This window comes from Leopardus geoffroyi, chromosome C3, assembly GCF_018350155.1.
Source record: "Leopardus geoffroyi isolate Oge1 chromosome C3, O.geoffroyi_Oge1_pat1.0, whole genome shotgun sequence".
In the NCBI taxonomy this organism is placed as follows: domain Eukaryota; kingdom Metazoa; phylum Chordata; class Mammalia; order Carnivora; family Felidae; genus Leopardus; species Leopardus geoffroyi.
The window spans coordinates 115,445,104-115,458,434 of record NC_059338.1 but is presented as its reverse complement, the minus strand read 5'-3'; the positions used below and the strand labels follow the sequence as shown (position 1 = coordinate 115,458,434).

General features: G+C 39.1%; 1 protein-coding gene across 1 annotated transcript in view; it reads left to right on the top strand.

Moving 5' to 3' along the window:
• The window catches only part of SLC26A7 (solute carrier family 26 member 7), a 119,375-nt gene that overhangs the window by 18,531 nt on the left and 87,513 nt on the right, over positions 1–13,331 (top strand). Inside the window, exons 3-4 of the mRNA XM_045454269.1 lie at positions 8,024–8,134; positions 9,655–9,827. Of these exons, the coding sequence (XP_045310225.1) occupies positions 8,024–8,134; positions 9,655–9,827 (284 nt within the window). The remainder of the gene's footprint in view (positions 1–8,023; positions 8,135–9,654; positions 9,828–13,331) is intronic.

Here is a 13,331-nt window from a genome sequence, read left to right as displayed (position 1 = left end):
ATGGGGGCCATGGCCCCAAGAAGGTATCAACTGAACCTCCAGGCCATCTTTCAGTGGGGAGAAACAAGGAAACGTGTATTCACTAGTTTACTTTGTCATTGGTCAGAGGCGCACCCCTTGGGTACTCCTCTGAGCTGACATGCGGGAGTCTGGGCATTCACAGAATCCTAGAGCAGGTGTCGACAGAGAAATGCTAGGGTAAGAAAAAGAGAAGCTGTCAGATTGCACTGCATGAAGTCAGACAGCTCCTGCAGGGCTACGAGAGACGGGCGAGGCCAAGAGCACTTGACATGATATATGAGAAATGTGTGATGTGCAAGAGGAGAGCCAAATTTATCTTTCTGTTGTCTCTATAGAAAATGTTACAAAAACTATTTTCAGGTGAAGAAGTGTTCAGAGCATATACAGCCTGCAATTATAAAGGGAAAAAGAAGTGTAGAGTTCTATCAGGAAGTTAATAAAAATGGTGTATTATTTTTTGTGGGTATTTGATCGTGGAGTTTGTCAGATTTTTATAATTTAGCATGATTTCTCAGTGTAAATAAATATTCACCTTTGTAACTAATTTTATGCTACTTCTCAGTTTTTTTTTAATTCACTTCGTTAATTTAATTTAATTTAATTCACTTTTTAAGTATTTTTTCTAGGAAGCCTGTCAAAATGTGTAAGATCTAGGGCTCATAAAACCTGACTGCCCAAGTGCTCATATGTGCCCTATCTTAAAACTAATAAGAAGATAAACGAACTCCACTTTCTTTGACCCCCATGTCTCCATCTGGCACCAAGCCTTCTTCTCTTCTCTTCATTAATAAGGATTTTCAGAGTTTGGTTCGTGTTTCCTGCCCCTTCTTCCTGCACTCGCGTCCATTCCTTAACCCGCCCACGCTTGGTTCCTACACCCTCTTTTCCCCAGGACCTGCTCAGTCTGAGGTCACCACTGGCCCTTCTGTTATCCAATTCAAAGGACATTTTTGTTCTTTGTCATGTGTACTGTTTCTGTGGAATTGCCACAGACTTTGGCCTTGACTTCTTTATGCCTTTTTTCCTAATTCTCTTCCCATGCATCTGGCAATTCCTTTGCTTTTCCAGTTTTGGTGTTGACCAGGCCTTCAGGCTTCTCACGTTTACCTGTCCAGTCTCTTTGGGCCTAAAGCAGGATGTTCGCTGTCTTTTATGAGGTTCCTGTCATGTCCACTCATATCCGGTCAGTCACCTTTGACCCTGTGACATGTTCTGGGAAGAAAGTGTTCTGTGCTAACGCCATAGGCCAGGGAACTGATTTGTTTTGTTAACTGTGTGTGTAATGGCTATTTATATGTGATGGAACCACATTTTCTTTGCTTACTGCTACTACTTGGATATCGGCAGTAGTTTTCTAACTGTTCCTTCCACCCATCTTGTGTGTCTTCCACATAACTGCTGGACTAATTTGCTGAAGAAGCGCCTGGGTGGCTCAGTCAGTCAAGTGTAAGACTTCTGCTCAGGTCATGATCTCACGGTTCATGGGTTTGAGCCCCACGTGAGGCTGTGTGCTGACAGCTCAGAGCCTGGAGCCTGCTTCAGATTCTGTGTCTCTGTCTCTCTGTCCCTCACCTGCTTGCGCTCTGTCTCTCTCTCAAAAACAAACGTACATTAAAAAAATGTAAAAATCAAACCTCGTCACCTTGCTTCCATTAGAAAAAGAATCTAATGACTTCTATAACATTCAGGATAACGTTCAGATTGCTTTTAGAAGTCTCTATCAAAAATGTATAAGTTGGATAGGTTTATGAACAACATACAGGGTGAAAAAAGTTTCAAAAATGTGTAAAAAGATGTGGAATCTCCTGGGATTTTTGCATAAAGTATTACATAAAAAATACAAGCCTACAACTTGTTTGTCCTATCTAACAGTATATAATCAACATGTCTCCAGATTAGTGGATATGGATCTAATTCATTCTTTTTAAGAGCTGTGTAATATTCCATAGTACTGTTATACTAAAATTCATCTAATCGTCTCTATATTGATGACTATTCAGGTCATTTCCTTGTTTAGTTACTACCTAAGTTATTTTAATACAAAGAATTAGGTATATATTCTTAGGTAGTTATGTATTCATTAATAATTCTAATAAAAGTGAAATGGATTTTCATTAAGCATGAAGGTATCCCATGTCCTTCTCTACACTAGATGCTTTGGGAGAAGGAATGCAAATCTCCAGTTGGCCGGGCTGAGCCATGTGTCCCCACCTAGAGCCTGGGGTAGGAGGCAACTCCCCTTTTCTCAGCCCATGTTCTTTGGGTGGAAGGAGGGACTTCCCGAAGGAAATTGGTGTCCTGCTACCAACAGAAGGGAAAATGGAGATGGGTGGCTAAAAACAGCAAATGTTGTACCACGGAAGCCAATGACCTATTCAACCAGAGTGCAGGTGGTAACATTATCCCCATGTTGTAGACAGGAATTTCATCCTATGGGAGTAGAGGAGGAACAAAAATATGGAGGCTTTGCAGTGTTCCATAGGCCCCTCCTTATCAGTGAAATCTGACTGGGGACATTATTAGATTTATAAATCTGACTGGGGAATTCAACTGGCTTGAAGCTGTGGTGGTTGGTGGCTTTGGTCAGCTTGGGGCCCGTGTCCATTCGTTTGCTCTATGAATGAAGGTTATGTGCCCTATCTAAAATTGAGAAGCACATATTCTCAGCAGTATGTAGGAGTCACAGAAAGTAATCAACTTAGATTTTGAAGGACCCAGAGGTTTTCCCTGCTAGAATCCATGGATGGAGTGAGGGCATGTCTAGGCTTTGCTTCTCTTGAGGGCCTAAATGTTGGTGGTGTGTGTGACATACGAAATTCCCTTTGTTCAGCCGGCCAGTAACCCATCCAGAAACATTCCACAATGTGTGGGAGTCCTGACTTTGCGTGTGTGTGTGTGTGTGTGTGTGTGTGTGTGTGTCCACATATTTTAAATTAGTTTTCATTATTAGATTTGTAAATGTACCAATTCTGCTTTTACTCCTGGGGCAAATGATTCATCATTTGAAGAGGAAATACAACGTGTAGCTAATAGGCCATTTGTAGTGACTCAATATTCTTATCTTCCCACTGCTCCAATGTTTTTGATTCCAGATATTTCTACCACCTTAGAGAATAGGAGATCATTTTAAAAATAGAGAAAGAGGAAAGGAGAAGTTTGGGAGAAGGAAGGGAGGGAGGAAGACCGGGAGAACAGAACTGCAAGCCACCTTATATCATTAGGCAGCGATTTCTCCTTTTTAACTGTTAACCTGTAAAGTACTTCAGGTTCATCTTACTTTCCATTTCCTTTATTCTATAAGCTGCCCTTTCATTTTCATTAAAAAGGCTCCTCATAAGAACCTTAAGTCAGTGATTAAGGAATGCGGCACAGGATTGAATCTTTCATTTCCTTTCTTTGAGCCTTATTGTTAGTACTTTCTCTAAATTCTGAACACTTTCTCTGACTCTCACGGAACTATTGATACTTAGTCCTTACTCCTTGGAATGAGAACTTTAAGTGCTTCTATCTTTAGCCATTCTGGGCTCAGAATAAGTTCTGAAATGAACACAAAAATACTTCTGACGCTCCATATTCATGACATCTTCCACTCCCACCCCCTAGGCATTTATAAGAAATAATTAAGCTTTTGTTATTGGCTTTTGCTCCTATGAAGTGTCTTTACTGAGGGGGTGTTACTTGGGTAATGCTATAATTTATTAAGTGATGTGACTTATTAGGATAAGAAGCTCAGCTTTGCTTTTAAAATAAATATCTCAAATTTTAGAGTTCCTCCTTCAACCATACCTAAATGCAGTAATTCGTCTGTGGGCCCAGCACGGAGAACTGAAAAGTAATGTTTGATTTCTCCTTGGCAACTTGAAGCAAATTGAATACAGTGCTTTAACATGATTTTGAGACATGAATATTTTCGAGACTGAACAAACTAAAAGCTTCCATTTTTTGCAGAAGATAAGGAAATCTTTCTGTGCTTTTCTGGGGAGCAGTTCCTCAGACACAGGTCACAGATAAGGTGGGTTGATCATCCAGCAGGGGGCACCTTTATCTCATTTGCATTTAGTGCTGAGTGATCCTGCAGAGGCCTCAGTTAGATGAAGCCTGGGAGGAGCCTCTGGAGTCTTTGCATGAGCCCATCAGCCTGGGTTCACCCTTGATATTTTTGTAAATATTTTCTTTCTGATATACTGGAAATTGGAGAGATTAATGAGACAACTAAATTGTATTACTTCATATAAAAACTCAATTCAGGGGCACCAGGGTGGCTCAGTCGGTTGAGCAACCTACTTCGGCTCAGGTCATGATCTCATAGTTGGTGAGCTCGAGCCCTGCGTCGGGCTCTGTGCTGACAGCCTGCTTTGGATTCTGTGTCTCCCTCTCTCTCTTCTCCCCTCCTCACACTCTGTCTCTCTCTCAAAAATAAATAAAGATTAAAAAAAAATTAAAAAAAAAACCTTTCTAAAAAAAGTTTTAAAACCCCAGTTCTAAGGGGAGTAAAACCAGTGATTCTGAGTCCTAGCTGCCTGACCTTAGAATAAACAGGTGAGGTCACTGAGCCAACAACACATAGTCTCCAGCAGAGTGGTTCTCCACCTGTAACCCCAATCCCCAATCCCCAACTTCCAACACGTTATTTACTTACTAGACATGATCTTTTGCAGTGTCAGATTTCTTTGATTTTCTGAATAATTGCTATCACATAAATGCAGATAAAACTGGGCTGAAACAGAAAACAAAATCTATACCTTAAAGTATAAAACAGTTCTGTGATAAACAGTTCTCTTTCTCACCGGTAGTGACAGAGTGGCTTTCTAGGCATCTCAGCAGAGAAGTTGTCATAGAGGCAGAGGTGGAGACTGAGTTACCTATCTGCTTTGGTTCTTCGTCTCCCTTGGGGCCAGGCACTGGGTTTAGGGAAGCCATTCGCACGGCCCTGCAGCCTGCCTGGGTTGGAGGGGCAAGGGACTGGTCGGCAATGTTTGACTTTGTGCTCAGGGGCCCTTGAAATTTTGGTAGTGTTTGCAAGTCCTGAAACTACTGATGATATTGATGTGGGAATATGGAGTCTATCCTATTCCTGTACTGTAATAGCCATCACTACACCTACAAAACATGTTTTCTTAAAAACTGCACCTTTCAAAGCCTTGACAGTGACCAATATATGATTTTTGATCTTTAAAAATAATCGGCCCTCTAAAGACCTTAAGGTTTCGGCTCCCTCCTCCAATGTCTCTCTCTCTCTCTCTCTCTCTCTCTCTCTCTCTCTCTCTCTCCCTCTCCCTCTCTCTCTCCCTTTCCCCTTTGCTCTCTGTTTCCTCCATATCCCCTTTTGGGCACCCTGTGGCCTAATACTTACTTTGTTTTTATTTCTTGATCCTTCTTTTTGTTGTCTTGCTTCTCCTCCAATCTCAACTAGATTGGGTAATACAAATATTTATTAGCATTTGAAGTTTTTCCTTCCGAAATTGGAGAGTTAGAGGGCTGTAATTCTGCTCTTAGTTTATCAAATACCCTGTTTTAGAAACATGGAGAAGAGTGTAGATAATGTGGCTAATTTGTAAGTGACTCAAGCCAGTTAATACTTTCACCTTTTTTGGAGTATTTAACATATTTTAGCTGGGTTAGTGTGTTGTGTATGAAAATATGTATGTGGCTTATGTTGTGATCCAGAACAATAAATGAATCAGAATAAGGAAATTTTATCCAGCCCCCTGTGCTTTTGGAGGTATGTGTGGGAGGATGGCTTGGGTTTTATGGTTCTTATTTGTGGAAGGAGTATTTGAAGTTTTAAAGCACTGTTTATCTACATTCGTCCATTCCTCTTTTATTTGGGCCATTGTTCACTGCCGTCTTAGCAGAGAAGCAGATTCTGGCTGAGGGTGAAAGACACTGTTGCTTAAAGGGAAAGTTCAGTGTCAGTATCCGATGAAATGAAGGAAGTGTCTACAGGATCTCTGGTCTTTGAGCTTGTTTTTGTAGAATCTACTGAAGTGATTGTTTTGCACATATGGGTTTAGAGATCTCTTAAAGATTTGAGTTAAAGATGTTTTACACGATGGTGCCCATTTTAATTTGGTAAGAATATAAGATCCAGAGAAATTCTGTTTTTGAACTGATTTTGCTATATATAGATTTGGGGGATGGAGATAGAGACAGACGGAGAGAGAGGGAGAGGAAAAGAGAGGGAGGGAGGGAGGGCAAGAAAGACAGAAAGATATTATAGCAATAAAACAAACAGATAAAGAGGTAGCTATTCACGAGGCAAGAGGCAGGATCCCACTGCTTCTAGCTTGGTCTCTACATTTGCTGCCGCAGGTAGGATAAAAATGTGGTCAAATAGGCCAACTCCTATCTTGCTGAGATTTACCACGTTTATCAAAATTTAGCATGCATATGATTTCATCCAAGATGCTTTTGTTAAAGATGCTGCATGCAATTTCCCTTTGCCCCCATCATTGATTTAGTAGATCTGGGGGATCTTCTGAAATGTGGGTTATGTTATTTCTTACCTGGAAACACTCAGCATTCTGTCTCTTGATTGGTAATTTTTTTTCAGGTAACTCATTCTGAAAATGAATGAAAAAAGTTATTTTCTAGCTTTCTGCCTGGCTGATGCAATGTACGCTTTTTACAAAGTTGCATAAGCTATAAATGCCAGGAGGGGCTTGTTGGTGGGGCGGGGGAAGACTTAACGCCATCCTTCCCAATAACCAGCGTGCTGCCTTTCATCCTGTATGCCTGAAATTCTAGAACAGCCTCTGCCACTGACCCTTCTATAATCACTTTTTATTTATTTTCATCAGACATTTAAGAAGACATTGTATGTAAATAGCAATCCAGAGAGTTTTTAAAAATAAATCAGGGACTGGTCATTGGTAGCCTTTTATGTATTTTAATTGAAGGTAAGATGTCTTGTAGGGTTTGAAAAAATATTTGATGTGTAACTAGAGTTTACATATTTAAAAAGAAATTAAGCCTAATTTTAAAAGAGTAAAAGTTAAACAGTAAAAAGTATGATCTTGGAACCATATTGTTGGGCTCCATAATGTGAATAATGAATTAACCTCATATTTGGGTAATCTGTATTCTAACACCACTCCCTTCCTCAAGTCTCTTTGTACCTTATTTATAGAGTGCATTATGCTTAATCAAATGCCTATCAGCAAGTTGTGTAGACTTGAATGGAAATGTCAGAACCTAGCTTAACTAGCCATTTAATGCCAAGGACCAGCCACAAGCAAGATCAATTTAATGAGCTCACACTCACATATATTTCGGTCACGTTTAAACCACTTGTGGTCATTTAGACATGTCTGAGAAAGTTTTCTATGTGTATGTAACATACACACTACATAGGCAGTACTGTCTATGAAGAATAAAAATGAACAGCTATGAGTTACTCCTTACTATTTAAGTAAAAAGTTGTTTTTCACTCTAAGAAACTATATCTGAAATGGGCTGGAGTCCAGGATGGGAAAAGCACGGACTCACACACTGCCCTGCCCCTGTGATACACAAGGTGAGGCCGGCCAGGAAGCCGCCAGCCAGGCCCCCTTGAGTGCGTGTCCTTCTTGTCCCAGCCTTCCTGACCTTTTCATCTGTCATTGGTAATACTACCAGTCTTACCTATGCTGCAGATGCTATTGTGCCAATAAAATAATACCAAAAGTATAGAAATGGTCCTCGAAGTGTGTGTGGAGATATTTTGCTTGTGATGTTATCACTGTTACTAGGAAGACTCTCTGAACCAACATTTCCTTATAGACGTCTCTGTAATCAAGGGGAAAAGTAGTGGTCCAAAAATAAGAGCTTTTGGAATTGAAATTTAAATATAAAGTAAATAAGGGAGTGGTCTGTAATTGAGGATTGTAATGTAGTCTCTCGTTGAGCGAGTAATTAAATCATAGTCCCTTTTGTCATTAAATAAACCGATATCCCTTCTACTTTGTAGTGGACTGTATCTTGGGTTATAAGGTGATCCTAACTACCTGGGTCTGCTTGACAGGGTTGGCCTTTGCTATTCTCTCATCCGTGCACCCCGTGTTCGGTTTATATGGGTCTCTGTTTCCTGCCATCATTTACGCCATATTTGGAATGGGACGTCATGTTGCCACAGGTAATAATTTCTGTCTATGTTTATGCTTCTCATGTTACCAATGAAAGCGACCCAGAAGTGCTCATTAGTTACTGATTACATTTCAAAGCAATTCTAACTTTACTTCTGACGACCTCAGCAAATATTAGGACAAGACATTTATCTCTTTGTGCCTCAGATACTCGACCCATACTGTAATGTATTACTATATTATTATGTAATCAAGCTTATTTTAAAGATTCTTTGCATTTTTAGGTTGTAAAAAGGTCATAAGAGAAGGCCATATATTTTGAATTTACAGTGAATTAAGAGAAATTATACACTTTGAGGGAAAGAAAATACTGTATAGAATTTAGTTACTCAAATTTTGAAAAATATTTTTTTATAAAATCGATATTTGGACTGAAGGATCTTTTAGGTTTCTTCTCAGTTAGATTCTATAATGCCCTTTAATTAGTATATCTATTACCTTGCCTATCTCTGCATTACAAAATAAAAGGTGAAATATCACAAATAGTCATAATAGAGCCAGCTGGTTAAAAACCTGGGTTTTAAAGTTAGATGGTCCTGGGTGTATGTCTCATTTGTTGTTTGCTATCTGCATGACCTTGGACAGCATTTTAAAAGCCTGTTTTCTGCTTTCTGGATAGTGAAATAAAAAAAAATCATATGACTATAGTGAGAGTTGGATGAGATAGTTGATGTACAGTGTCTAACTTAGTACTTTCTAGAAAAGATGTAATAAGTTATTATTATTACAAAAATGATACCTTAGTCTTAAATATTAAATTAAAAATAATAAATCTGCTTTTAACTATAAATATCCATAGAGGCATTTCTATGTATTTTGTACCCTTAAGATCTCAGCCTCTAAGTATGTGTCTATTTCTTCAGTGGTCAGTTTGTGTTATTGATTGTGTTGGTTTCCTATTTCTGATGTAACAAATTACCATGAGCTCAGTGGCTTGACACGAGATAAGTTTATTATCTTACAGTTTTAGAAGTCAGAAGTGTGAAATGAGTTGTACTGGTTTAAAATTGAAGTGAATGAGCTCGTAGTTAGCTACTGAGCCTACTGAGGTTTTCATATTTATCATCTCACTTATACTTCCCTCAAGCCCTGAACTGTAGATATTATGGATAGGCTTTATGGATGAGGTAATGCAGACTCAGAGTAATGTGCTTTAAGTCACAGTATTGATAAATAGAGGACTGACATTCAAGTCCAGGCCATGATCTTAATCCCTGCCCTGAGGACATTCTCCATGCTCAGAGAGGTGGGAAATTGTAAGGCCTGGGAGGGAAGAGCAAGGAGATTGGTGTGGCTGTGTGTTGAAGGAAAATGTGTTTATGTAGGGAAGTTTGTTTGTTCTGTGGAGAGAAGGGTGGATGAGTTGGGGTGCTGAGAAGAGTGTTTCTGATAAATCTATCTGGTTTTACACCCAACAGATGGATTCAGCTTTAATGGTGGAATCCAACCATTGTTATCGAGTCCGTTACTAACAGAAGATTCCCCCACCCCCACCATCACTCCCTTTTAGGCACCTTCGCCTTGACATCCTTAATATCAGCCAATGCAGTGGAACGGCTTGTCCCTCTGAGCAGCCAGAACCTCACCACGCAGAGTAACACAAGCATAGTGGGTTTATCTGACTTTGAGATGCAAAGGATTGGTGTTGCTGCAGCCGTTTCCTTCTTGGGAGGTGTGATTCAGGTAAGTGGTGCTGCGACTTGGCAATGAAGAAAGGGAGACAGTGGAAGGACAGGCAGTTGGTGGTTTATTTTTATTCGTGTTCATGTCTTTGTCTCTCGAGATGGATGAAGCCCATATGTGTTTTATCTTTATGGGAATACTGTCTACTATAAGGGTAGTTACTCTGTAAGTGCTAGTTGAATAAATGAATCAGAATCAAGAAATCGAAGTTACAGGGAAGTAATTGTTGACTTTTCAAAAACAAGATTTCTGAAGAATGTTTTACAAAGTGGAATAGGCTTCCTTATAAGGCAGTGAGGCAATCCTTGTGTTCATACAGTGACTGGATCATCACTGCAAAATAAGGTAGAAGTTCCTGCAGTGGGAAGAGACATGACTAGATTTCTAGGGTCCTTCCCGATTTTCAGATTTTATGATGTTACCGCCTATAGCGGTAACAAGTGGTGTTTCATTGGTGCCACACACCTGCTGGTGTGAAGTCTTTCGACTCAGACTGGCACCAGCCATTGCCCCTTTCAACCTCAGGCATCTATTTGGTTGCCAGGCCTGCTCTAGCCTGTCTATTCCTTCAAAATATCAGACTGTGTAATTTGCTGTCTCGAATCAGTTGTCAGAATTAGGTAATTCAGAAGTGAATATAAAATAAATGTGGGGGCGGGGACTGACTACTAGACATGGAATTTGTCTGACAGCCGTTTTGGCTTTTTCCTCTGCTTTCTCTTGAGTTACATGTACATAAACTTCCCGGGTGGCTGTTTTCTGGGTTGGCAGAGGCTCACTGTTACAGTGTAACATTATTTACAAGGTCAAAGATGGTATAAAGGTCAAGAAGGGAAAAAAGGGTAGTTGATGATTGCCTGGAATTGGAGGCTTAGAAGAAAAGATGTGATCTCGAGGGAAGGAAACACATTGTTAGAGTTATGTTGCCTTCTAGCTCTGCAAAAAGTGTGGGAGAATTGAAGATGTAAGACCAATACTAACTCCACTCTTCCTAGGTCTTTAGTGAATAGATCATCTGGGCAGCAGTTTTGCCTAGGAAACTACCAGACTGGAAGGCCAGTAGGTATCTTTTATGGCCATAGCGGTGCTTTCATGAAACACAAACTGGTTGAGCATCCTGTGAGCTTCATTATATTTTTTTAAACATGGATGATGTCCATGTATTCTGACACTTGCACAGGCAGGCTCAGTGGCCTCTTCTGCCTTGATGGGCCACTGTGAGGCCTTCTAATGGACATGTCATCTGTGTCCACCTCAGAAATAATGAGCCATGTGAACTGATGATTCAGAAATTGATATGTTGCCATAGATTTGGTATAGGTCTTCCTTGATTTCTGTTCATTTAAAATAAAATAAAAATCTCTGTATTAGCACAGCAAAGATAATACCACTACTCCTTCTGGTCCCATTATTTTCCATCCATGGCTTTCTTTGAGTTTATGGTTTTTACTAGGTTTGGACTTCCTCTTATTCTATTAAGCACAGAACAGGTAGTTTTAGGTGTATATTATTGCCATTTTTAAAAATCCAAGAGAGTAAATAATTAACAATAAAACCCAGTAGCCTTCTGGTTAGTCTCATTTTAACCATTTTCCATAGTTTAAAAAACAATCATCAGGTATTTTGTTATTATCTAGCATATTTGGATTAAGAATTCAAATGATAATAAAATATAAAAGTAAAAGCCAGGATTCAAACAACATAAAAAATTAACGTTTCATTTCTCGGAAAGAAACTCCCTAGAATCACAAGAGTAAAACAGGATATTATTAAAGATAGTAAAAATAATTTGGTTTTCATGGACTTTTATTACATGTAAAATCTGGTCCAGAGAGTTGCATGTTTTGTCTTATAACTTCATCAAACATCTGCTTTCCTTTGTCTTTAGCTCTGATCCTGGATATGTGACCCACGTTTTAGCCAATTTTTGAACAGATGGCTGGACTTTATTTGACCTCCAAACTCATCTGTCCATTGTCAACCAGAACCGTAGGATCTGTTTGGGTCTGCTGGATCCAGCTTTTCGGTCATTTTTCCTTTCCTCCTTGGGATTTGAAATCTACTGAATAGGAGGGCAGTACCAAGGTGTCCAGCTTCTACAAACACAGATGGTGTTTGTTTACCTTGTCTTACTTATTTTTAATTCCAGCTGATGGAACTAGTTAGGTGAATAAAATTATATCGTTAAGGTGCTTGAAACCGTCACATCCGATGTGGTTCACAGATTGTGTATCAGTTGGAAATGCTCTCAGCTGTAAGTAAGCGATGACCCTACCACCAGAGCTTACACTATGTAGACATTTATTGCATTTTGTGTTACAAGAGGTCATGGAAACAGGTTCTTCAATGTCTGGCAACCCATTCAATTGATGAACTGGTCTGCTTTTTTGTTTTTTGTGTTTTGGTTTTTGTTTTTTAATTAGATAGTAAGGTCTCTGTGACTTAGTGCTTTTCCTTTTTTTTTTCTGGTAGTTCACCAATAATGTTCCCCCCTAAGTTGTTGCTTTTATTTATTTAACTTCGTTTCCCTTTCAACTGTTTCTCCATTTCTTTACTCGACTTACATTCCTCAGTATTGTTTTAATGATGCTAGTATGTCTTTCTCTTTAATCTTAACATGTCTGATGTTATTTTTAGGAGAAACTATGGCATGAAACAATAAAGGAGTTAGAATTAAGATGTATGTTTATAGCAAACAGTTTTCATACCATAAAATTTCAGATTTTATTTTGAGAATTGCTCTTTTTTGCCTTTCCTCCAACTTTCTGTACACCCATAATATTTTGGTTTGCTTTGTATATTGGATGTTATTTGGAACACAATGTTTTTAAGATTAATTACAGTATCTACATCTGTTTTCCAGTCTTCATAGCACTTAGCATAGCACTCTGCACATGGTAGATTCTCAGAAAAGTTAGTGCATTAGAAAATGAACTATTAGTTCAGAATCTGAAAACCAAGAAATAGCAGGCCTCATGCCAGGTAATAATTTTGTGACTTTAAGAGAATCGAGTCTGACATTTGGTGACTTTAGTGACTATAACAGGAAGAGACTGTGAAAAACGGTACATTCAGAGAACTGTCATTCTCCCCACCTCATCCCCATTCTCCCTCTGATTTCCGCTCTATTTTAACCCATCTCCTATGGGTGACCTATCTCAGTCATTTCTGGTTTATACTTTTACAAAATGAATATTTTCTTTCTACAAAATTTATTTCTACAAAAGATAATCTTTTGTATTTGACTTTTTTCACTTAACAGTAGCATATCCTGGAAATCATTCCATGTCAGCTCCTAGAAATGCCCCTCATACTTTTTATTGCTGCATAGTGCTCAATTGTATGGCTATGCCACTGTTTATTCAACACATCCTCCTCTATTTGGGCATATGAATTGACTCCAGTATTTTGCAGTTGTAAGCAATGATACTGTGAATGTGCATATGTATTTTCATAATGTTGGTAGTGTCTAAGGTGAATTCCTAGCATGGGATTCCTGTCTCG